The sequence below is a fragment of the Rhinatrema bivittatum genome, chromosome 2 (genome assembly GCF_901001135.1).
Source record: "Rhinatrema bivittatum chromosome 2, aRhiBiv1.1, whole genome shotgun sequence".
NCBI classification, from domain to species: domain Eukaryota; kingdom Metazoa; phylum Chordata; class Amphibia; order Gymnophiona; family Rhinatrematidae; genus Rhinatrema; species Rhinatrema bivittatum.
Genome location: NC_042616.1, coordinates 463,805,562 through 463,832,898, shown reverse-complemented (window position 1 = coordinate 463,832,898; position 27,337 = coordinate 463,805,562). Strand labels below are relative to the sequence as shown.

General features: G+C 41.9%; 1 protein-coding gene across 1 annotated transcript in view; it reads left to right on the top strand.

Annotated features, from left to right (window-relative positions):
• The window catches only part of PIGN (phosphatidylinositol glycan anchor biosynthesis class N), a 535,187-nt gene that overhangs the window by 473,220 nt on the left and 34,630 nt on the right, over positions 1-27,337 (top strand). The window contains 4 exon segments of the mRNA XM_029590493.1: positions 4,603-4,658; positions 5,576-5,651; positions 8,894-8,967; positions 18,159-18,201. Of these exon segments, the coding sequence (XP_029446353.1) occupies positions 4,603-4,658; positions 5,576-5,651; positions 8,894-8,967; positions 18,159-18,201 (249 nt within the window).

Sequence of the window (27,337 nt, the reverse complement as noted above, 5' to 3'; positions counted from 1 at the left end):
GTCTCGGTGACATCCCCAGCCAGGGAAGCAGAAGATCTCTGTATGGCAGCACACTGAGAAATATTTTTAAGAATGAAAAATGCTTTTAAGAGTGTCAGATATTTTTAAACTTGGATTTCTTTTAGAATAAGTTAAGTTTTTAGCAAATGCTTTTGCTTTCCTCCTGCATAGCATCAATAACTTTGAAGCTCAAGTTTTTCTTCTTTTTTTTTTGTTTTGCTTTTTCAAATATTTGCTTCACCAATGAATTACCTGAAGGTGTCACAGAAAAAGAATGCAGCCTGTTCCACTGGTAGCAGAATGACTAACAAAAGGGACATGTCCTGTCATTTATTTAAGGCCATATATACTAGAATGCAAAAACGTGTTCATGCATATTGCACATCTTAACGAGTACGGTTAGTAAATAGGTCCCATTGCAATTAATGGAAGCTGTAGATTATGTGCATTAACTTGCATCACCTTTTAGTAAATATGGCCCTTAATTTTCTACCCGAAGGCATAGAGCGTGCACTAAATGAAGCAAAACCATAGTTAAATGGAAACAAAATTTAAAATATTTTTTGCACTGCATGCTCCTATTATTCACTGAAATATGCACGCCAGTGAGTGATTAAAAAGTGCAAACATATAGTAATATAGTAATGACAGCAGAAAAGGACCAAATGGTCCATCCAGTCTTGCCCAGCAGTCATCTTCTGGTAGTATCTGCCATGCCATGCAGGTTATCCCCTTGTTTCTCTTAAAGGCATCAACTGCCACTCGTGCAGTTATACATAAGCCTTATGATAACCCATAAAAATTTACTGCTAGCAACATTTTTATTGGGTGATGAACTAGACAGTGCTGCTCAACATGCTTTGCTTAATGACGTGGCCATAGAAGCAGTCCTGTGCTTTTCCCCTTGTGTCTGCATATCAGTACCCCAGACCGTAAAAGTCATGGCCCATGTTGGTTGTTGTCTGAGTTCAATTTCTCTTCTCTTTCTCCCCCCCCCCCCCCCCCCCATCAAAATGGAGAGCAATGTTGCAGTAGCATCAAAAGCATCAAGGCTTATTGGTTAAGGGTAGTAATCCCCTGCCTTCTGTTAAGGGTATTAACTGCAGCTCTCTGCCGGTTATCCCCATGCAGATCAGTTCCCTGGACCATAAATGTCGGGTCCCTCGGTTGTTGTCTAAATCCAATTCCCCTTTTCCCCCTGCCATTGAAGCAAAGAGCAATCTTGCAGTTGTATCAAAAGCATCGAGGCATTTTGGGTAAGAGTAGTAACTGCCACACCAAGAAGCTACCTTCATGCACCCTTTTCTTTATTTCCATCCTCTAGCCTTTAGGGATCCACAATATGTTTTTCCCATGCTGACTGTTTTTTCTTTTCACCACCTTCTCCAGAAGGGCATTCCAGTTATCCACTACCCTCTCTATGAAGAAATATTTTCCCATCTATGGTCTTGCCTATCAACAATGATCCTTCTCCAGGGTCTTGTTAAGGAACACTGAGCTGAAGTATTTGTTTAATATTTCTGCCATTTCTTCATCTCTCTCCACACATTTCTACGCATCACCTTTCAGTTTCACTATACCACTTCTGGCCTTCCTTTTTTCTCTGATATATCTGAAAAATGTTTTGTCTCCTCACTTTACCTCTTTGGCAATCCTTTCTTCCGCTTGACCTTTTGCTTTCCTGATTTCTTTCTTTGTCTCCTTCAATTTCACCAAATATTCTTCCCTGTGTTCCTCCTTTTCAGATCCTTAATGTTATTGAACACTTCCTTTAGCCTGTATTTTTTTCAGCCACCTCCTTTGAGAATCAGATTGGTTTTTTTTCCTCTTACTTTTGTTTACCTTTGTAACATATAGATTTGTTGCCTTTATACTAGCTCCTTTTAATTTGACCCACTGTCATTCCACCTCAGCCATTATCTCCCAGTCTTCTAGTTTTTGCTGCAGGACCATCACCGTTTTGACAGAGTTGTTATTTTTGAAATTCAAAACTTGGGTCTTTATGTGACTTCTCTGTATCTTATTTGGGATATCAATCCATATCGTCTGATGATCACTGGTGCTCAAGTGGGAACCTACTCAGACATTTGAGACATTATCCCCATTTGTGAGCTCAGGTCAAGTATCACACCCTCCCTTGTGGGTTCCATTACCATTTGTTTGAGCAGAGCCTCTTGAAGGGCATCCACTATCTCTCTACTTCTGGTAGAATCCGCAGAAGGGTTACTCCAATCCACATCCAGCAGATTAAAATCTCCAACGAGCAACATTTTCCCTTCTTTCCCACCTTTGGATGACTTTGATAAGTTCTCTGTCCAGTTCATCCATTTAGGTTGGAATCCTGTAGATCACACCAGTAAAAACGGAGGCACCATCTTCCTATTTTTTAGGATGGCCCAAAATGCTTCTTTTCTACCCCATGTCCCTTGCAATTCAGTTGCTTGAATATTGTTTTTGACATAAAATGCTACTTCTCCCCTTTTCCTGGCCCCTCTGACCTTCCTTAATAAGTTATAGCCTGAGATAGCCGTATCCCAATCACATGACTCTCTGATCCATATCTCTGTAACAGCAACAATGTTCAAGTCCGCCTCAACTATTAGAGCCTGCAGGTCTGGGATTTTATTGTCCAGACTGCGAGCATTTGTGCTCATAACTTTCCAGCTTCTCTCCTTCAGCTTGCTTCTCTTCTTGGATATCTTTTCTGCCCTATTCAGCTGATTTTTGCAGTAAGAGCTTCATCCCATCTCCCGTCTTCATCCCGTCAGCCGAGCACACTGTTTAACCCGCAGTCGGACGTGGGTTAAATAGGCGCTAATCTACCCCCTAATCCAATAGGGGGATTAGCGCCTGTTTAACGAGCGTCCAACCCGGAGTGAATGAGCATTCATCACATGCAAATGCATGTCAATGAGGCTATTACTCATTCACTCCAAATGCAAAAAGATAAATGTACTTCTCAGACGCACATTTATCACTCAGATTTAACGCCTGCCTGGAGCAGGCGTTAATAGCTGAGCGCATTGAAAAGAAGTACAGAAAAGCAGAAAAAACTCAGTGGCCATTTTCATTACTGGCAGATAGGCAGGTTATGAAAACCGAGGCCAAGTTTACTGGCGTCTGTCTTAATAACCGGCAGCCACGGCGGGTCGCGTTAGCAAGGAGGCACTAAGGTTGCGCAAGCGACCCTAGTGTCTCCTTCCTAGCGTGACCCCCCTAATTTACATATTGCATGGCGCCCCCCTTTGCGGGCGCCATGTGTGCGTTAAGAAAGTGGGCACTGAAAAGTCAGCGCCCGCTTTCCGCAAAGATTATTGCATCGGCCCCAATATATTTTAACCTGCTCACCTCATTTAAAGCTGTTAAGAAGATTGTTAGGCAGTTAGACAGTGTGGAATTCTTGTTGATCAAGTGCAAGTCAGCTTGGAAATGGCAGCCAACTAGGGGAATTTGTTCAGAATGTTTCACATTTTCAAATAAAAGGGCAATCTCAGTTCTTCTCCAGCAAATCGAGATCAGAATTTGATGCAGCTTGTATTATAACTTTAAACTGAAATCATTCCCTCTGACCTTCATCTTTCCTGCGCTGTGTGTAGAGGATCCTGATCTACTCCGGTCCTGCTCACCCATCTTGAAGGTTGCCTCACTGTAAATGTATCTTTGCTGTGCTTTCTTCTCTTGTGTTCTAATAATCTGAGTCATCAGTAATTTTACATAGATTGGAATAAATCTGCTTCCTCAGTGGCGTTTTTACAAATGGTCTTTTCTGTACTTTGTTGATTGTACTGTCTACTTGCACATCTTATAGAACAGTAGTGCGTAGTGACTGGTGATGGTGTTGCATTCTGTGGGCCCATAGATTTCATCTTATGACAGATAAAACCATTAAATACTTTTTCAGCTTTCTTATTCGCTGTGGGGGGAGGGGAAGGTGCAATTTTGAATACCCTACATCGTTGCCACAGTAGGCAGGTACTTTTGCTGTGGGTATTTTGTAGCTCATCTTCAAAGGGAAGCTACACGTGTAGCTAGTGTAACATACATTCGTTAAAAGCGGCAGTGTACTTTGCACCTGCTATTCCTGCAGGCTACGGAATGGGGTGGGGGAGGTAAGGAATCTAATAACACAGGTACTTTTGAAAATGTGTACTCTTTACTTCCCAGACCTAAACATGCCTAAAGGAATGTAAAAAGCCCTTTACTTAGTGCAGCTGAAAGCATGCACATTGTCTCTTTATTATTATTAATTTATATTCTCCCTTTTAAGGAGGGCACTTTCCAGGCAGGCCAATTGCTGTTTACTCACATAAAAGTCTTTGAAAATTGCCTTCATTGAGAAAGACCCTATTTCAGTTGCAGCGGAGGCCTAATATGTCAGGATCTGCACTTTCTATAAAGTCATAATTTCGGTAGGGCATTACCAGTCCAGTGGTTTCCTGGCAGTGAACTGTTTCTCACAATTTTATCTATCTTGCTCACTGTTGAGTTGCACTTATTTGATTTTCATCTCGTAATACGCAGAGCTCTAACCCTAAGCTATTCTTTTTTTTCCCCAAATTGTTCACCTCAATTTAAATTGCAATTTCTTTAACGAACTTTTAGGTTTTCTTCATAGTGACTGCGTTTTTTGGTACTGGAAACATAGCCTCTATTAACAGGTAATCTTGCTGGCATCATTTTGTTGGTAATAATGTAGAATTAATACAATCTCAGAGCTGGATACTAAGAGTAGACACTTAATAAAAAGAGAGAAATGCTACAGTGAAGGACAGCAATACTAGCGTGGCCATTTCCTAAACATCCAGCATCTTAGGACACCTAACCAAATAGACCACCTTTCCCTATAGGCATCAATCAAGGTGATTAACAAAAGCTAAACATTTAATACTTAATGTGTAAAACAATTATTACTGAACTTGCAACCTACAAGACAGCCCCAGCTGTTAGATTGATTCTCTTATCACATTCTGATATAAATAGATACCATTACTCATGAGCCTCCCAGGCCCCTTGTGTAGCCTGCCAGACAGACATTTCCTAGGACTAGGACTTTAGTTATTACAGAACATACAACTTGCCAGACAGACCCAGCTGCTAGTCGATTCTACTATTGCAGCCTGTCAGCTAACTCAGCCACATGGATGCTTGTGTTAAATGCTAGGACTTATTTCATATTAACCTCTTCATTATACACCCATTGTTGGATCAGGTGCGTATAATGCATTGAATACTTAATTATGTTTTGCTAGGTCATGCTTTCTGCTTTCTCCACTTTAACAACTATGGATCCTCTGAGATAAGCAAGGCCTTTGAGCCGTGTTTTATTAACCTAGGATGTGAATTTGTTTCTTTGCCAAGCACATGACAAGTACTTTTTAGAAGTAAATATTTCTAGGTCCCGAATCGAAGTAAATTACATCCAGTGAGCAGGTCTATGTTTCCCATTCTGTAGCTGAAGTTAAAAAAACTAACTTGTCATGAAACCCATCATTTCCCTGGAATATATATATCAAAATCAAATAATAAATATACATTTTGATCAATTCTGTATAGTGATTTAATTTTTCCTTCCCAGTTTTGACCCAGGATCTGTTTATTGCTTTCTGACTGTGTTCAGCCCTTTTGTAATGGGAGCCCTGATGATGTGGAAGGTGAGCAGTTCTACCTCATTGTTGTCATATAAAGCTGAACTTTCAGAGACATTTCCATGCAAAAAAAAAAATGGGTTTTACACACGTGAATGGCTGTTAGAAAATAGCCCAGACCTTTGTGCATCTAAAAGTCCATGTGTAGCCTGATTACCCTCATAGTGTTACACAAATTGGGGAAAGGGGATCCCAAGGGGAATGTAAGTGGGATTTATTTGCATACTGTTTAATTTTAAGAAGTCAGTCTGCCCATAAATTAATCTGTGCAAGTTACACCCTCTGAAGAGGAGGTATAGCTTTGTGCAAGTCGTTCTGTGCATACCCCAGGGCAATTATCCTGCATTTTCAAAACGTATGCACATAAATTTGCTTTGAAAATCAGGGTAAAGGCCATGTAGAAAAGATGTGTAGACTTTTCCCAGACGTGCATAGTTTTAAAATTATCCTCTCTAAGAATAAGTGCTATTTACCATTTTTTATTCAAGCTTACTTTTGCAGTAGGCATACAAAGCCTGACTTCAAGATAACATGAGTAAATTTTCAAGAGGGAGCCTAAATGCAGTGTTGGGCACATACTTTTAAGCCCACACACAACAAGATGATTTTCGAACACAAAGTATTTATTGTTGTTTTATTTGCGTATGAACATTTAATATTCCACCTTTTCCCAAAGTTGGTCTCAAGGCAGATTACAATAAATAAATGAACAGCAGAATTAGAATAGCTTTCAGATGAATCAGAATTTGGAAATAGCATAGCATTGGGATCCAGCATAGGAAACCCATTTGTGAATAATGTCATGACCCTGTTGTGTCCATGTTGTATATAACATGGTCCCTCGTCAGGTGTGGAGGATTTTGGACCAAAGATGTGGCTGAAAGGCCGTGTATCAGCTTTTTCCCTGAACTAAGTCAGCATGGCTTCAGACATAGGGTTGGTAGTACTTTGTTCAAAATCTTTGGGTGCATAACAGCTAAAAGTGCAGGATCTCTCATGCAAGGCATTCTGGTGGTGGTCAGCGGAAAAGAAGAAAGAAGAGCCATTTCAGTGGATTAGAGTTCTCATGAGGGTGTATTAGGGGAGAGAAGTTGGGATACAAAGCAGAAATTTTTAAATTTTAACTTGCTTTCTACTGAGACCCAGTGAAATTGATATAGAATAGGCTTGATATGATCTGTTGCTTTCTCCAAGAGCAGCAGGATGTTAGTCCTCACAGAACCCGCCACCAACCCACAGTGTTGGGTTTTTTCCTCTCGGTTTGTTATTTTATTTTTCGCAAACTCTACATTATAAGACTGAAGAGGGACCCCTGCTTGGACGCGTGGTTAGCAGCATGCTAGGCATGCTCAGTGTATCTGTCAAAGTTTCCCTTGCCGGGCTCCATCGGATGATGTCGCCCATGTGTGAGCACTAACATCCTGCTGTCCTTGGAGAACACCTGTTACAGGTAAGCAACTCTGCTTTCTGCACATAAAGCCCTGTTTTTACCCACAGAAGCTCCTTGGAAAATTATCCTCATAAGGGGAGGTTCCTATGTGTGCATGTTCACTTGCAAATAAAGAACTGAAGAAAATGGGTCACACCAGGGCTTGCTAAGACTCCATGTCAAAGTTTTTAGTATATTTGATGGGCATCTCATTTGTTTTTATTCTGTACTTACAAACGTTATTGAATTGATGATGGCACTTACTCCTAGTAGAGTTTCATGGTGTGCCATATTTTATTACATTCCAGGAACACATAAATTAACAAACTGATATTGCTGAATTATTACAGTATCAGTTTTAAAGTGGACTGGGATTCAGTCTGAACTTAATGCACTACATAAACCCAAACTCTTGTCACAGTTGCTGTTATCTGATATGGCTTTAAGTTTGGTAGAATAGGAATAATTGGTATATATGTACAATCATGATGCAGCAACAAAGTATGCAAACAATGTTCTGTTTTCATACCATTTGCTTCATTACAGAGAAAAATGAGCAAAAATTAGGAGAGCCAAGTGATGATACTTTTCCTAGAGGAAAAGTCAGTAACATGTTGTTAGCCAGGTAGACTTAAGGAAAGCTGTTGCTATCCCTGGGAGTAACATAAATTAGATTTTCTTTATGGGATCTGCTAGGTACTTGTGACCTGATTGGCCACTGTCAGAGACAGGATGCTGGGCTAGATTGACCTTGTTCTGACCCAGCATGTCCTTTCTTATGATCTTATGAATATATATATTTTTAACATTTTGTAGTTAAATTTTACACTAATTGGTTACCAATTTTTCAAGGTGCTGACTTTCATGTTTCTTTATGTTACAACAGCAATAGTAAAAAGATTAAAGCATCAGGACTGACTGATCACGCTGAGTTTCCATAACCATCTAAACTATAAACATATGTCAGTGTGGCACAGTAGGCCTCTAGTGCTTTCAGATTTATAAAATAAAAAACTGAAAAACATTTCAAAGGTATATAAAATGAAGCATCATGAAATAAATAAATGACAACCAAGCCATCCAATCTTCCCATTTATTCTAGCCACACTCTTAAGGATACATCCCAGCTGCAGCCACATATTGTAACCAGCTGAATGACTTGTTACATCATCTGTGTTTAATGACTGATTCTTTTATTAAACAAAACACAGAGGAGCCTTGGGTCAGCCAGTGCCATTTTGAAATTTGGTGCCAGCAAGGCAGGAGTGGTTGGGCATCACTTCTGCCCAGAGACATCTTTGATGCTGCCCCCAGGCAAGGAGGGTTCAGGGGAGAAATGGACCTAGAGGGTCCTATGCATGGTGTGGGGGGGATTTTTCTTGGTATTTGGGTGGGTTGGGTTTTAAAGAAAGTGGCAGGGTTTCATACAGGGGTTATCTGTTGTGGGGGATGGATGGGATCTCTAGGGATTGGGGTAGACTACTTTGGAGGAGTCACTCAGAATTAGCAATCCTTTTCTAAATTCCCATTAACATGCATTCCTGCAGCCGGGAATATGCAGACATCACCGCTACTGATTATGTCCATTCATTCCCAGCCATGGGAATGCTGGATGTACTAAGCTGTGATAATCACTTGCCGTAGTTTAATAAATCCCATTGGAAATAGCTTGCTTTAAAATGGCTCATAAATGCATTGTTTCAACACAGCTTAGTAAATGGTCCCAAAGAGAATTTAGAAAGCAGATTCCAGCAGCATGCTCTCGAGACTACCCTACAAGTGTTTCCATTACTCATAATACAGTTTTGTTTTTAAACAGATCCTGATCCCTATTGTTCTTGTGATGTGTGCGTTTGAAACTGTACAAGTCTCAGTACATCTTTCTTCTAAAAGGTAGGTACAGTAACAGCAAAATGCTTCACAGTTTATTTTATCTTGTCGAGTGTAGTCATCTTAACAATATTTCACAGTTGTTTGGCCTATCCCTATGTTTCTGCTATTTTTGTGGCAGGTATGCTACCAAACATTTGATCTTATTAGTAGATATTTGCAAATAAATGTCTGTGCTTATGATTACACTGCAGATATTTTGCATAAGTAGTTTTTTTTTTAATTTATACTTGGCTCAGATTACTTAAACAGAATAGTGTTTTAATACATTTTTTCAAAACGATAAGCCATGTCATTCGAACATTTGTTTTAGGCTAGTTGAGGCTGACAGTAGATGCTAGTAATAGCTATTAAAAATTTTGTTCTTTTAAAGATGAAGTGATATAACTAGCATCTTTTGGCTGTTCAGTGAACAAACAGGATAATAGCTGTTTTATAAGCAGGTTTCTGATTCATGGTCTGTGGTGCAGGTACCTCTGGATAATCACCCTTTTGAAAATTATCCCACCAAAACTATCTACACACAATTAGATCCATTCAGTTATGCACAGAAATGTTTGGGATTTTTCTTCTGAAATTTGTAAAAGACACAAGGGTCCATATTCAGCCACGGCTAACTTAACTGGGAGATATCAAGCTAACGTTAGGGCACAGGTTAATCGGCTAACTCTGAATCTTGGAGTTAGCCACATAACTTATGCGGCTAACTCTGGCCTGCCCTGAAATGCCTCCGGCCCATCCCCAAGTTATGCAGCATATGGCTTCAAATATGGCTGCTTTGCCATTTAGAAGGATAACTTTTCAGTTATCCATCAAACTGTAGTCTGAATATTGGCCTCACAGTGACCATTTGTCCAGCTAAAAATTGGATGTACTGCCATCATAGATTTTTTTTTAATGATGCTACAGCGCACAAAAGAACACAAATTTATTATAAAACTCAAGATCCAGCCTTCTGGATTCTTTAACCAGCCTGGACAATATGACTGAAGCATTTTTAGTGCTGGAGAATGGCAGGCGGCATTCAGCTAATTCAGTCAGAGCTGAATCAGAAATAAAGAGTCTTTGGATTCCATTTAAGCAAGACAAACGTGTTTGTAATGACCAGGAAAGTGATCATCTGAACTCTGCTGATCATCAGAAGGAATGGTGCAGTATGAAATCTAAAGCTGAGAAAACTCATGCAAAAGTTGAGTGCTGGACTTCAGGAGCACCAGCTTTTTAAAAATTGAGGTGTACCTTAAGGAAAGGCTGGCAGAGTGGGAAATTCTTTGTGAAGTAAATCAACAGTGCAGCAAACTGAAAGGAGCTATAGTAAGGGCAACACATCATCTTGTTAGGAAAGTAAATAAAAGTATGATGAAATAGAAACCAGTAGGATTTTCCAAAGAGGTGGCTGAAAAAGTAAAGGCAAAATGATTGGCATTCAGCAAGTACAAAGGATGTCAAAAGGAAGAGCACAGGGAAGAATATTTGGTAAACCAGGGAAAGCAGAAGAAAGGATAGCTAAGTGAGGTAACAGCTTTTTTTCAGGCATATAAGTGCAAGGAGGATGTGCCAAGATGAGATTCTGAGACTGAGAAAAGATGGATATAGTGAAGGATGGCAAGCAAAAAGCTAAAATGCTGAACGAATACTTTTGTTTAGTATTCACTGAAAAAAAGATTGGAGAAGAGCTGTTTATTGGTAGGCTACATATGGTAGTAGAACTGATGTTGCATTGTTTATGGAAGAGAGGGTTTGTGTGAAACTAGCTAAACTACAAGTGGACAAAAGAATGGGGCTAGATGGGACATATCCTAAGACAACAGGGCAATAATGAAAGGCCTTTCCTCAGGTAAAATTGCATTTTACCTATGACAAATCGGTTCTCTGATTATCGCCCACCCTCAATGGGCAAAATTATGCATGTTCTACAATGCAAGTAATTTTGCCTGCATTGTAATGAGGCATTGACAGAAAGAGAATTGGGGAATGGAGCAATGCATGTAGTTTTGTATAATCAAAACTATGCACATTGTTTTACTAAAAAAAAAAAATTGTCCACAGAGAAAGCAAGTGTAAATCTCTGCAGGTAATTTTTGAGGAAATAATAATTAAAGCAAAAATACATGCTTACTTTTGCTCTTATTATTGGTGAAAAACCCTGTCGGTAAAAAGTAACCGCAGAGTTTGCACCAGCACAGGTAGTTTGATATTGTCTCCTCTGTAAGGTTCTGGTGATTCTGTTAAAAGATTTGTACAGTAGATCTTTGGACATGGGAGTGGTCCTGTGTGGCTGGAGAAGGATAGATGATGCCCTCTTCATAAAAATGTTAACAACGAGGAGATTGGAAACTATAGGCCACTTAGTCTTTCCTCAGTGATGGGAAAATCAATGGAGACTATGGAAGGAAAGGCTAGTGAAGTATCTAGAATCCAGTGGGTTCCAGGATCCGAGGGAGCATGGTTTTAAGAGGAAGATTGTGTCAAACAGTTCTAATCAATTTCTTTGGTTGAGTGGTTAGAGAATTAGGTGAAGGCTATGCACTGGATGCATGTTACTTGGATTTCAGCAAAGCTTTTGATATTGTCCCCCACAGGAAGCTCATAAATAAACCTAGCAGCCTGACTGTGGGTTCCAGTGTGGTGGATTAGACTAGAAACTGTTTGTGTGCTAGACAACAACACGGTGATAGTAAATGGAATTCACGCTGAGGAAAGGTTATTAATGGAAGGTCTTAAGGATTTGAACTAGGGACACTTTGGCTCAATATCTTGGTAATCATATATTAATATATGAGTCGACACCTTTAAGGGAGCAAATAGAATGAAAGGTAATCTAAAAGGTTCTAGGCGTTGTCAAGTGCTTGGCAGTTAAACTGATTGGGAAAAAAAAGTCATGCATTTAGGATACAGAAACCCAAAGGCATGGTGCACATGTTGGATGGAGGAGAACATAAGAACATTCCATGCTGGGTCAGACCAAGGATCCATCAAGCCCAGCATCCTGTTTCCAACAGCAGCCAATCCAGGCCATAAGAACATATCAAGTACCCAAAAACTTAGTTTATTCCATGTTATTGTTGCTAGTAATAACAGTGGACATTTTCTAAGTCAACTTAATTAATACCAGGTAATGGACTTCTCCTCCAAGAACTTATCCAATCCTTTTTTAAACCCAGCTACACTAACTGCACTAACCACATCCCCTGGCAACAAATTCCAGAGTTTAATTGTGCATTGAGTGAAAAACAACTTTCTCCAATTAGTTTTAAATGTGCCAAAAACTAACTTCAGGGAGTGCCCCCTAGTCTTTCTATTATCTGAAAGAGTAAATAACCGATTCACATTTACCCATTCTAGACCTCTCATGATTTTAAACACCTCTATCATATCCCCCCTCAGTCGTCTCTTCTCCAAGCTGAAAAGTCCTAACCTCTTTAGTCTTTCCTCATATGGAGATGATACATCCCCTTTATCATTTTGGTTGCCCTTCTCTGTACTTTTTCCATTGCAACTATATCTTTTTTGAGATGCAGCGACCAGAATTATACACAGTATTCAAGGTGCGGTCTCACCATGGAGCGATACAGAGGCATTATGACATTTTCTGTTTTATTCACCATTCCCTTCCTAATAATTCCCAACATTCTGTTTGCTTTTGACTGCCACAGCACACTGAACCGACGATTTCAATGTGTTATCCACTATGACGCCTAGATCTCTTTCTTGGGTGGTAGCTCCTAATATGGACCCTAACATTGTGTAACTATAGCATAGGTTATTTTCTCCTATATGGATCACCTTGCACTTATCCACATTAAATTTCATCTGCCATTTGGATGCCCAATTTTCCAGTCTCATAACTTCTTCTTGCAATTTATCACAATCTGCTTGTGATTTAACTACTCTGAACAATTTTGTATCATCTGCAAATTTGATTATCTCACTCGTCGTATTTCTTTCCAGATCATTTATAAATATATTGAAAAGTAAGGGTCCCAATACAGATCCCTGAGGCATTCCACTGAGAAAATTGTCTATTTAAGCCTACTCTCTGTTTCCTGTCTTTTAGCCAGTTTGTAATCCATGAAAGGACATCGCCACCTATCCATGACTTTTTACTTTTCCTAGAAGCCTCTCATGAGGAACTTTGTCAAACGCCTTCTGAAAATCCAAATACACTACATCTACCTGTTCACCTTTATCTACATGTTTATTAACTCCTTCAAGAAAGTGAAGCAGATTTGTGAGGCAAGACTTGCCTTGGATAAAGCCATTCTGACTTTGTTTCATTAAACCATGTCTTTCTATATGTTCTGTGATTTTGATATTTAGAACACTTTCCATTAGTTTTCCTGGCACTGAAGTCAGGCTAACCGGTCTGTAGTTTTCCTGGATTGCCCCAAGAGCCCTTTTAAATATTGGGGTTACATTAGCCACCCTCCAGTCTTCAGGTACAATGGATGATTTCAATGATAGATTACAAATTTTTACTAATAGGTCTGAAATTTCATTTTTTAGTTCCTTCAGAAACCTGGAGTGTATACCATCAAGTCCAGGTGATTTACTGCTCTTCAGTTTGACAATCAAGCCTACCACATCTTCTAGATTCACTGTGATTTGGTTCAGTCCATCTGAATCATTACCCATGAAAACATTCTCCAGTACGGGTATCTCCCCAACATCCTCTTCAGTAAACACCAAAGCAAAGAAATAATTAAATCTTTACGCGATGGCCTTATCTTCTCTAAGTGCCCCCTTTAACTCCTTTATCATCTAACAGTCCAACTGACTTCCCTCACAGGCTTTCTGGTTCGGATTATATTTTTAAAAGTTTTTACTGTGAGTTTTTGCCTCTACGGCCAAATTCTTTCAAATTCTCTCTTAGCTTGTCTTATCAATGTCTTACATTTAACTTGCCAACGTTTATTGCATTTTCCTATTTTCCTCTGTTGGATCCTTCTTCCAGTTTTTGATTGAAGATTCTTTTGGCTAAAATAGCTTCTTTCACCTCCCCTTTTAACCATGCTGGTAATCGTTTTGCCTTCTTTCCACCTTTCTTAATATGTGGAATACATCTGGACTGTACTTCTAGGATGGTATTTTTTAACAATGTCCACGCCTCTTGCACACTTTTTACCTTTGTAGCTGCTCCTTTCGAGTTTTTTTCTTAACTATTTTTCTCTATTTTATCAAAGTTTCCCTTTGAAAGTTTAGCACGAGAGCCATGAATTTGCTTACTGACCCCTTCTAGTCATTAATTCAAATTTGATAATATTATGCTCACTATTGTTAAGCGGCCCAACCACCTTTACCCCTCTCACCAAATCCCTGTTGCTACACTGAGAATTAGATCCAAAATTGCCCCCTCTCTCGTCGGTTCCTGAACTAATTGCTCCATAAAACTGTAATTTATTCCATCCAGGAACTTTATCTCTCTAGCATGTCTCGATGATACATTTACCCAGTCAATATTGGAGTAATTGAAATCTTCCATTATTACCCAGCACTACCAATTTGGGTTAGCTTCCCTAATTTCTCTTAACATTTCACTGTCTGTCTCACCATCTTGGGCCAGATGGATGGTAGTATACGCTATCACTATAGTCTTCCCCGACACACAAGGGATTTCTACCCATTAAGATTCGATTGTGCATTAGTCTCATGCAGGAAGTTTATCCTGTTGGACTCTATGCCATCCCAGACATAAAGCGCTACAAACCGCCTCCAGGGTGCTCCTCTCTGTCATTGCGATATAATTTGTACCCCGGTATAGCACTGTCCCATTGGTTTATCCTCTTTCCACCATGTCTCTGAGATGCCATTAGTCTAATGTCATCATTCACTGCTATACATTCTGATTCTCCCATCTTACTTCTTAGACTTCTGGCATTAGCATATAAACATTTCAAAGTTTGTTTGTATTTTCATTCCTCTTTTTAATGATAGGGATAAGGTAGAATTTTTTAGCTCAGGTGAGTTTTTAGTTTACAGGCACTTGGACTACTTTTCTAATTATTGGAAACCTCAACTGTTGGGAGCCCTAATTCTAATGCATCATTAGTATCCTTTGAAGATACCTCCCCCAAAAACAATGCGCTGCTGAGCGACTGTCGGCTTTTCTCCTTTGTTCTAGTTTAAAAGCTGCTCTATCTCCTTTTTAAAGGTTAGTGCCAGCAAGTCTGGTTCCACCCTGTTAAGGTGGAGCCCATCCCTTCGAGAGACTCCCCCTTCCCCAAAAGGTTCCCCAGTTCCTTACAAAACTGAATCACTCTTCCTAGCACCATCGTCTCATCCACACATTGAGACTCCGGAGCTCCTACCTGCCTCTGGGACCTGCGCGTTGAAATAGGGAGCATTTCAGAGAATGCTACCCTGGAGGTTCTGGATTTTAAGCTTTCTATCTAAGAGCCTAAATTTGGCTTCCAGAACCTCCCCTACCACATTTTCCTATGTCATTGGTGCCCACATGTCCCACAACAGCCGGGCTCCTCCCCAGCACTGTCTAAAATCCTATCTGGGTGACGCATGAGGTCCACCATCCTTCGCACCAGGTAGGCATGTTACCAGGCGATCCTCACACCCACCAGCCACCCGGCTGTCTACATTCCTAATAATTGACATCACCAACTATGATGCCGACCTAACCCTTCCCTCCTGGGCAGTAGGCCTTGGAGACATATCCTCAGTGCGAAAGGACAGTGCACCACCTGGAGAGCAGGTCCTTGCTACAGGATCCTTTCCTGCTGCACCAGGTTGATGCTTTCCGATCATGAGATCATCTTCCTCCAAGGCAGCACCAGGGCTGCCAGTCTGAAGTTGGGACTTGACTACTATGTTCCTGAAGATCTCATCTATATACCTCTCTGTCTGCCTCAGCTACTCTAGCCTCCAGAGATCGGACTCGTTCTCTGAGAGACAGGAGCTCTTTGCATCGCATGCACATGTACAATTTCTCACCGGCCGGTAAAAAAATCATACATTTGACACTCGCTGCACATGTATGAAGCCCCTCTCTACTGCTGGACTGCTGCCTTCATCTCAGATTTGTTCGGTTCCTAGTTTTAGGTTGCTGTGGGAGTAGGAATGTGGTCTAATTAGCTTCCTTTAAATGTATTAGTGAATTCACTATATGTCTGGTAGTGGCCTACAGGAGAATGATCAAACTCTCAATAAGGTTGGGGTTTTTTTGTGTTGAAAGTCTAACTTCTGTTATATTAGCTGCCTTACTGACTATTAAAAGCATAAACACACAAAATAATATTCTCAAATAGTTAGCTTTGCCCCAATACTTTTAAAAAAAAGAAAATTTCCCAGGCAAAAACTTACTGATTCCTTTCAGCCACCAGCAAGTCGATCCTCTCCTCTCAGTGCTCCCACACAGGAGCACATTTGAGAAAGTCATATGCACCAATCAGGAGAAGAGATCTCATGTTGATGGTGTGTAACAATCTCAAGGTAGTAAAACAGTGTGACAAGGGCGATGACCAGAGCCAGAGGAATGTTAGGCTGCATAGAGAGAGGCATTACCAAACAGAAAAAGAAGTATTGATGCCTCTGTACAGCTCACTAGTAAAAACTGCATCCAGTTCTGGAAGATAAGTACAGGCTGAAGGCTGCTTAAAGAAAGACTACAAAAATGATGAAGATTCTGCATCAAAAGCCATATGAAATGAGATGTAAAAGCATAAGTATATATTCTTTAGAGAAGAGAAAGATGATACATGATGCAGACATTTAAATACCTGAAACGTATTGCTGATGCACAAGAAACAAAACCATTTTTCAGAGGAAAAACATGTTTTTATAAAATAGGTCACAGGATAAGGCTACAAGGGGATAGACATCAAAAGCAGTATCAGAACATATTCTTTACTGAAATGCATGGAATTGATTCCCATTTGGAGGTTGTGGCGGCAAAAACTGATAGAATTTAGGAAAGCATGAGATAAGCACATAGGATCTCCAGTGGCGAAGAAGTGAAAGGAAAATGAGGTCACTTGGGTCTGTGGCATTACACTGGAAATGAAGTTGGACAGGTTAGATTGCACAATTATCTGCTATCATATTCTATGTCATTTATAGGACAGTTAGGAGGTTGCAGTATTGCAAACCACCCACCCCTTACTCTCTCAAGAACAGAGACGAGGGGAGAGGTGATAAAGATAAAATAGAGGGCAGAGAAATGAAGTACAGTCTAGCAATACTGCAGATCATGGGGTTGCTGGGTTGATACTATCTCCCTAGTAACCAGCCGGATTGGTGGTGGCCAGGTGCTGTCCAGCAAGGCCACAGTGGCCTAGCAGATCAGATGTTCAGGCAACATCCGCAGTAGCGATGGATTCAATATAGGATCAGATGTGGCCATTTATCCAGGGTGGTAGAGAATCAATGAGAAAGCAAACAAAAAGTAACTTGGTTAAGGAATGATACCCTATAAGCCTGGGGCAGGCAACTCTGGTTCTTGACTACCACAAACAGATCTGGTTTTCAGAATATCCACAAAGAATATGCATGAGATAAATGTGCATTTGATGGAGGCAGTGCATACAGATCTCTCACATGCATATTCATTGTGGATATCCCGAAAACCTGGCCTGTTTGTGGCACTCAAGGATCAGAGTTGCGAACCCCTGCTATAAGTAGTCAAGCTTCTCAAGCTGGCAGCTGGCATATAGTATATCCATGCATTGTGAAAAGGAATAGCTGAACAGATTGTGATAACTAGTCTTTTTCTGATGTGATATGTTGTTATGTTGCTATGAGGTGTATTTTCAAAGAGCCATTGAGCAGTAGGAATAACTGGTTGATTTTATCTAGTTATCTTTAGATGCATTTTCAGCCAAACCTAAACGGCTAGGTGTGTGGTTTAAAATGTTCCTAAACTTCTTAAATTTAACTCTACAGTTCATTCTCTTAGTTTTAAGCATGTTAGCTGAGTAACTTTTTTAGCTGAAGCCCATGGGACTTTGTAATGTTTTTTAATATCGTTTTGGAATACACATTTTTTTTGTTTTAATCTCAAAATTGGTATTATGAAATAACACTTTCATCAAACAAGAAATAGTTTTACATGACTGAAAGTGCCCTCCTTCAGTAATCTAAGCAAATTTGGAAGATCATACATACAGTATTATTTTGATTTATTTTAAAAACAGTACTTAAGCTCCATCTATTAACTGAATTTTCCTGCACTTTCTCTGTTTCAGCCTTTTCCTCATCGTTCTAGTGATATCTGATATCATGGCTTTGGTAAGCTACTATCCTTTTCTATATGACAATTTTTGAAGGCCATGTTCTGTTATTTAATTGGCAAGTGAATCTGAGCAACCAGCTGGTGGTGGGCTACTAAAGGATTTCTACTTTTCAGTGCCAGTGGTGCAAGCCTTGAGTAAACAGAAATATGTTTTCTTTCAGTTCTCGCAATAAAGTACTGTAGTTTTCATTTCAAGATAAACAAGTTTTAGATAACATGATGAAGGGAAGTCTGGTAAAAAAGTGTCGTCAACTCATTTTGCACTGACTTGATGAAGGGGATATAACTCTCAAAAGCTAGTCACAAATACATTGCGCTAGTTACCTTTACTTCTACTAAAAATTCAAAGCTAATACTCTTTATTGGATTGAAAGCCAAAACCACGTTATATGCCCATTTTTATAGTAGTTTATGACTTTACATTTACAAGAATTATTAAAAAAAATAAAATAAGAGAGCAGGGTACATCGAAAGTTTAATTGTTCTCCTAGGACAAGCAGGATGGCAGTCCTTGCACATGAGATGACATCAATAGATGGATCCCGGCACAGAATTTTGATTTTAAAGATTCTAAAGCTTTCAGTATGCTCTACTGAGCAAATGCAGATGTAGTCACCTCCCTGCATCCCAGGCAGTATCCCCAGAGTCTCTTTTTTTTTTCCCCACAGAGCCTGTAAGACATGGTTCTTTGCTCTCTCTCTCTCTCACAGCTACTGCAGTGAAAGTTCTGGAGCTGCAGTTGCTGATTTTTTTCTGGCAGGGCCCTGCAAGTTTTTGTTTTCTTCCTTATGTATCTTCGGTAATTTGTGTCAGTGCTTCTCTCTGCCGGTGTGCCTCCTGCACATTGCAGCCTGTCAGAGGTTTCTTCCTCATTAATAAATAATGCTGCACCCACAGTTTACTCATGCTGTCTTCTCCTTCAGTTTGTCTATTTTTACCTTTGTCAGTGCCTCATGGGATCTGCAGTCCCTGTGTGGTCCGAGGAGACCACTGGCCTGGGGACTTGCCAGAATTCCCATCCAGGCATGAGTTCTCTGATGTTTTGTATGACCACTAGGCATCGACAGAGAACCAGACAGTGAAAGAATCTGGGCCCAGAACCCGTGGGGGGGGGGAGCTCATCCTTTTCACAGTCCTGGGAATTTGTCTCCTTGGGCCCATGTTATGTTTCACTTCTGGTGCCCTGGATGACATAGCCTTTCCTACTGCTTGCCAGCTTCCTCTGGCAGAGCAGTCTACATGGAAGAGAGGGTAAGCATGAGCACATGAGCTTGGGCAATCAGCTCTGCTGCTGCATCGCAGGTGCCTTGCTCCAACATCGGCCGCACGTGCGCATTCACATGCCAGAGCACCGATAGTCAAGCGCTGGGTGTGGAGCCAAGATTAAGGCTGCTCAGCGTCTGCACCATCAACACTATCGACATTGAGCACCCAGGGCACTGTTGCACCAGGAGGGCTATCACTACCAAGGGCACCATAGATGCCATTAAGCGCCAAGGGAATCATTAAAGCCATTGAACCCCAAGAATGCTATTGACACTTGAGCGCTAGACCTGCTGTGAGCACCTTTGATGCCAAATAATATGAGTACCGTTGATGCATGAGGCGCCCATGAGCACCTTTGATGTCATCAAGTTCCTTTGGATGCCATAGGCACCATCGATGCTATCAAATGCTTCAGGCACCTTTGAGCACCATGGGTGCCATTGAAGCTGTTGAGCACCATTGACACCGTCAGGCACTGGTGGTGCCAATTTACATTATCAAGAGCCATGGATACTGCTTCATTTTTGCCGCGGGTGGGATGGCCTCCGCTTGCAGGCGAAAAAGGAGCAGGTCCCGGCATGCAAGCAGAGGCTGTTCCGCTCACAACAAAAATGAAGCAGGCCCAGGCGTGCCGCGAGCGGAGTCCGTCCCCGCTCACAGCAAAGATGGAGCAGGCCCCAGTGAGAGTGAGTCTGTGTGTGTGTAAGACTGTGAGACTGAGGGGTGAGAGAGAACATGTATGATGGTGTGTGGGTGCCAGAGAGAGGGAGCCTATGTGAGGAAATTATGAAGAAGTGTGTATATGTGTGAGCGATTGGGAGCTGCTGTGTTTGAAAAAGGGATTGTGTGTATGTGAGGGTGCTTGATTGTGAGAAAGGAAGCCTGTGTGTGAGGGTGTGTGTATGTGTAAGAGAGCCTTTGTGAAAGGATGTATGTGAGAGGAGAGGGAGCCAATGTGCAGGGGTATGTGAGAGAGAGAGACATAGACTGTGTGAGGGTGTAAGCGTGAGATAGAAAGGGAGCCTGTGTGGGGGTGTGTGCAAGAGAGAGGGAGCTTGAATGAAGGTGCATGTGTGAGAGAGAGAGCCTGTATGAGGGCGTGTGTGTGTGTGCGTGCAAGAGAGAGAGGGGAGTCTGTATGAGGGAATGTGTGTGCAAGAGAGACGGAGTCTGTATGAGGGGGTGTGTATGTTCAGTAGAGCGAGGGAGCCTGTGTGTGTATGAGAGAGAGAGGGACAGAGGGAGCCTGTGTGAGGGGCAGTACTGCGAGAGGGCTTAAACTCTGGGAGTGGAGATAGTGGAAGGGATTAAGCCTAGATGGGGAGGGGAGAGATAGTGGCAAATGGAGGAGTTCAGGCGTGAGAGGGCAAAGTGAAAGGAGACTGGCCATGAGAGTAGGGAAAGAGGGTGGAAGAGCCACTCTTACAGTGAACTTCTAGGGAAATTCTGCTCAAAATATTTAAAACTCTGCGTCTTTAATAACTTTTTTCTGTATTACATTTTAAATTAATTACTTAAAGACTGTCTTGTATATTGTGTTATTTTGACCAATATAAAGTATGCAGAATTTTGAAGAATTTTCAATTCTTTGGCATAGAATTCCCCCAGGAGTAGAGTGCTTTTCCCATATCTGCTGTGCAAAACCTTAACATTTCCCCTTGCAACTGCTCCTGCAAATCATTAGCACACTTGAGTGGTATTCCATCCCCTCAGTATCTTAAACGGTTTATAACCATTCAGGTAAGAGAGTCACACTGTGCGGGAGTTCTGCAGAAGTTCTCTGGCACAACTTATCCTAACCATGGCTGCATGCATCTGGGAGTTTGGAATCTCATATAGGAAATTCCTCACTCATAGTGCAGATACTTTGGGACTGTCATCTCCTCTTTCAGTGAAGGACAAGATATGTAACATTGAAAGGGGGAGCATTCGTTGGCTGACAAAGCAGTCGCTGTCCTTGCAGATGTTTTTTCTACCTCGTATAAACAGGTTATTCTATTGAAGATCATGCTATCTTTATCAGTAGATCTTCAAGCCCTGCCAAGTGGGTGAACAGTCCATTTTGACAGACTGAACCTGAGCTGGGACCCTCAGGGTTCCCTGGTCAGAGAAATCCAGTTCTTCATAGGTGTTGGCTCTGGTAGCGTTCCTTTTACCATCTCTTAACAGAGGTTTTCGGACTTCTTTCTCAAGATATTCTCACCCTTGACTGGAGTCTATAATTAGAATTGAATTTTATTTGACTCAGTTTACATTGCCACATGGAAAGGAGGTTGGCCATATGGGCTGAGTCAGACACGGTCAAAGTTCCTTGACTGAACTGATTCTCTATCATTGTAGCTATGGGGGTCTACCTCCTTATATTTCTTCACCACTTCTGACTTCAAGACAGAATGCCAGAGGAGAAGCAGTAGTGTGAAAGAGAATGATCTCAACATACCACTTCGAGGAAAGGTCCTTTTTCCTTCTTTTAGTCAGAATCCTGGTTGAAATGCTTTTGGCTTTTTTGAGAGTTGATTGGTTGGCCAATGTACTTCCCTTTCACCTGGACATCCTGCTGAGAGGGGAGATATGCTCATCATAGGAGTGCTTAAATTGTGGGTGGGCTTCAGTTGAAGCTGGCCACTGTGGTCGGGGTCTCGGTACACACACACACACACACATTTCCCACACACACACACACACACATTTGGACAAATGGACTTTATTTAACTTTATGAATCAGTAAACTATTATTTTACACCCAGTGCTGGTCCTGTCTAATTCTTCATGTGAAGCACTTACACTTCAAGTATATACATTGGTGACCTTTTTTCATTGACTGGGCCATAAGCGAGAGCTTCCCCCCATAAAAAGAATTCCTTCCAGGGATTGAGAGTCAGAGTGGGATGTGACACTAGCCACACAGCCCCACAAAATATAAATTACTTATGTGCCCTGAAGGGGCACATAAGTAACTCCCTGAAGGGAGCAAGTGGTAACTCCCTGAAGGGAGTTACCACTTGCTCTCTTGCTCAAGCCTGTGCTTGAGCAAGAGAGCATGTGGGAGTGAGAGAGAGCCTGTGTGTGTGAGAGAGACAGCATGTGCCAGTTAGAGACTGTGTGTATGAATGATTGTATGAGAGACAGCATGTGACAGTGAGAGCCTGTGTGTGTGTGTGTGTGTGTGTGTGTGAGTAGCTCTTTCATTCCACGATACTCTTGTTTCTGCGCCGTCTGACCTGGGAGGTCAAGTCTTTGATTAGAGTCATTTGACAGATGGGGGTCTGCCTCAGACCCTGATGCCTTTATCCACTTTTTAAAGCAAGTACTTGGGTTCTATGCCAGCTGTTCATCAGGGCCAGGCATTATGCTTAGCTGTGTGCAAGCGATCTGTTCTTGCTCTTCAGATGCTAGTGATCCACAGTTTTTTTCTGGAGGGCTCTCCAGCCCCAGCTAGTCTATTCAGCTGTCTTTCTGACAGTGAAGAAAGCTGTGCTGTCTTAGTCCAAGAGCTCTTTTTCTCTTGTTTATTGATTTGTGCTTTTTCTTGCACCTAGGAGGACCTAGGTTTTATGGGGCATGTCAAAGCTCACTGTGCCAGCGCTTTGACTGTGTGGGTTTTCATGTGATGAGGTGGGCATCTTGCTATGAGATCAGATCACACCACTGCCTTCTCCAGAGTCTGTGCAAATGTTTTTTTTCATTTTCCTGTCCTATGGGTCTCTTTGGAGGTGTAGAAACAAACTCCTTTCCCTCCTAGAGTCTGTTATGGGTCCAGCTACTGAATCATGCTGACTCTCTATTTTAGAACATATGTCTTGCTGTATGTACTAATTTTGGGAATGCCCACAGAGCTTGTTTGAAGTGTGGCCTTTTCCATATGTAACCCCTTTTTTAGGAAGTGGTAACTCCCTTCAGGGCACATAAGTAATTTATATTTTGTGGGGCTGTGTGGCTAGTGTCACATCCCACTCTGACTCTCAATCCCTGGAAGGAATTCTTTTTACGGGGGGAAGCTCTCGCTTATGGCCCAGTCAATGAAAAAAGGTCACCAATGTATATACTTGAAGTGTAAGTGCTTCACATGAAGAATTAGACAGGACCAGGACTGGGTGTAAAATAATAGTTTACTGATTCATAAAGTTAAATAAAGTCCATTTGTCCAAATTCCGTGTACATCTGACTGTTGGTACAGGATTTTCTTATAGATAGATAGATAGGTGTCCTTATTACAGACATCTGGGTAGAGCCCATGGTGATGTTAAATGTGCATACTCTCCCAGCGGCTGTTCCCTTGGTGTCCTAATGATAGGGTCCCCTCTGCATTGCAAAACTCCTACCTTTAGTCATCTTCTTTCCTTGATCACCTAACCTGTCCTGCTCCCTTGATAGGTGGAAATCCAGATGGGTTCTCCTAATTCAAGTTCTTCCTTCCTTTAGTTCAGTTGTTCCTTCTTTTTTTTTTATTTCTTTTTCCTGATGATTTCTCTTAGGGAAAAATCAGCAGGATCAGGCTTTAGCACAGCACTGCAATCCCAGTGGGAAGGGGGGGATCCAAAACCTCCCCTCAGAACGCAAAGACCAAAAAATACTCTAAAGCTTAAACGGGGCACGTCTTCTTAAACTGGTATTCATGTTGTCATGGGTGCTTGCCACATTCAGGTTGTGAATGGGCTCACTGGTCTTCAGCCCCTGTCCTTTTGAGTACGGCCAGCGAGGATGACTTTCCCCAAAGAAACAGAGTGAACCTCAGTTCCTTCCAAAAATAAAACTCTTCTAGCCTTCAAAATCTCTTGCAGCAGGATCCATACCTGGTGCATGCCTACCTGTTTGATGCTTTCCAAACCAACCTGTTTTACATATGCAGTGGACATCTTCCATTCAGTATTTTAAAAGCTAAGACGTGCAACGAGATTGCATGGGAAGCCAATGCAGTTTCTTTAAACGTGGACTTGTTGGATCACGCCTTGAGCACCACATCACTATTCTTGCCACCATATTCTGTATGATCTCTAGACATCTAGTTAATACTCCAGAAAAGCCCCAGTAGATACCAATGCAGTAATCCATTGTATATATTACATTAAAAGTAAATTAGGTAACATTGTACTGGAATAGTTTCATTTGTGCTTAATATTTTTGTGGAGCAACTAAGAGGTAAAAGATAAAACATCCACAGAGTCAGAGACACCGAAGACATCAATACAGTAAGAGCTTACTTGCGATTTAAGGCAGCACAGTGGTATGGTTCCTACATTTAAAAAAATTGTTTTGTCCCCCCTAAGTTCCTCATTTAATGAATATTTTGAAAACAAAAAAAATGCATGTTCCTGTCATATCTTCACTCTGGGATTTTTTTTAGAGCATCTTTTATCTTTAATGTATTTAAAATCAAACCAACTGGAAAAAGGGAATGACAAAATCACTTACATATAACCTAGCTCAATTAATTTTTCAACAATGTTCTTCTGTCTTCCCAGATAAAAAGAAATAAGAAAGATATAAGTTGCTCATATACACCTGATGTTTTAGAAGGCTTGTTAGAATGCTGGTGGAGCATGTATAAGGAGATGTCATGGGAATCAGATTCTACAAGCTAGTGGTTTATTATCATTTATAAAAATGATTTAGAAGGCACAGTTATTTGACAAGTTCTTAGTGACTTGGTTCTAAAACTAATAGGGTTGTAAAAACATCAGTGGTGTAATAATGGCTCTATATTTTACTATTCTGTGCTATAAAATGTTACTGACTGATTCAGAGTCCTGTTTTCAAAAGAGCCCATCTTAGCCTAAAAGTAGGACAAATATTTTGAATATATAGCTCCTAAAGTTTATTTCTACATTATTGGATGAAATTTAGAGACCTGTCCTGGCATACAATTCACCCTACTGCAATCATGTACACATTGATCAGCAAAGAGGGTAATTCTTTTTATAGAGACTTACACAGGCCATGACTCATCCATAAAAGGGATTTACCAGCATTTGTGGTGTCAGTACACATTTGCAAGCATACCTAAAAAAAAATAGAATATTTGTACATTGTCGGGTAGATTTTCAAAAAGCGCGATTTGGCGTACTTTTGTTGGCGCATCAGGCGCAAACAAAAGTACGCTGGATTTTAGTAGATACGCGCGTAGCCGCACAAATCCTGGATCGGCACGCGCAAGGCTACCGATTCCGTATAGCCGGTGCGCGCCGAGCCGCGCAGCCTACCTCCGAACTTTCTTTTGTCCTCCCCTCACCTTCCCCTCCCTTCCCCTACCTAACCCACCCCCCCGGCCCTGTCTAAACACCCCCCTTACCTTTGTCGGGGGATTTACGCCTCCCGGAGTGAGACGTAAATCCCCGCGCGCCAGCGGGCCGCTAGCGCGCCGGGACGCAACCTGGGGGCGGGTCCGGAGGGCGCGGCCACGCCCCCGCACCGCCCCAGGCCGTAACCACGCCCCCGGACCCGCCCCCGAAACGCTACATCCCGCCCCGAAAACGCCGCACAGATCGGGCCCGCCCCCCCGACATGCCCCCCTCGGAAAACCCTGGGACTTACGCGAGTCCCGGGGCTCTGCGCGCGCCGGTAGGCCTATGTAAAATAGGCGCACCGGCGAGCAGGGCTCTTAAAATCCGCCCCTGTGTGTTAGATTAGAAGATAATAAATGCTGAAAATGAAGATGGATACTGAAGCCAAAATCTTTCATCTTGTATAGACACAAAACTACTTCATGCTTTGATATGTTTGTCCTGACTATAGTAACCTATATTCGTTGGCTTCCCATATCCTAGCTCATATTATAATAGTTTCAGAATTCTTAGTAACATAGTATATGATGGCAGCAAAATACCATTCCTTAGCCTCATGCTAGACCAGTCATGAAACTAGAGATTTCTCCTCACCACACCTGATAGAGACATAGGACATCCCTTCCCGATTTCTTATGTGATGTCAATGTTCACTATAAGGGAGGACAACTCGAGACAACCACCAGTTTTTTTTTGTGTCCAAGTGGTGAACCAGAGGCAAGCCATGAGCCAGTTCTAGAGTCCTGAGGTAGTATTACTCATGGATTACTGTAAGTATAGGACAGGTGGCTCAGGATCGCAGTGATACAGGAAATAGAGTTCAGTCCTTTTGGGGGCCAAGAGACCAAGAAGCAATCCCCCCTCAAGTGACAATCAACAGGTCTCTCCGGGAATCCTGCCAGTTGGTGGCCATCTAAGCCGGTTTTACACAGTGTGGACACAAGTTACCACAGACCAGTTGGTTCTGGATGTCATATGCACAAGTTACACCCCAAAATTAACGAGGCTCATGCCCCAAGCCTTCATGAGGTCCTCTTGTGCTTCCCTGTCAAAGAAGATTATACCCGCTACCCAGGGGCGGATTGACCTATCAGGGGATCGGGCTTCCCCCGGTGGTCCGGTCACTCCTTTCACGTGATTTTTTTTTTTTGTATTATAAAGTTTCCAACCAAAGTATTGGGGGGCACCACGAGCAGTGGTATCCCGAGGGGAGCCAATGCCCCCGGGCGTAAGGAGGCTCATGCGGCCACTGAGCAGCGACACGTATATAGCAGGCAGATCGGCAGGGCCAAGGTGAGGCTCACGTCACCACTGCCCGAAGAAAAAAATTGCGTTTAAACGCGCTGATGCTCCTCCTCCTTCCTGCTTGTGCGGCCCTGGAAGTAAACGTTGCCGGAGCCTTGTGGGCAGGAAGGAGGAGGAGCATCAGCGCGTGCAGAAGAGGAGCAGTGCTTACGGGCCGAGAAGAGGAAGAGGCCCGGTAACAGGGCCGCCGCGGCCTGAGAAGAGGAAGAGGCCCGGTAGCAGGGCTGCCGTGGCCCAAGAAGATCAGGGCCGCTGCAGAGCCCATCCTGCGGTGACCCAC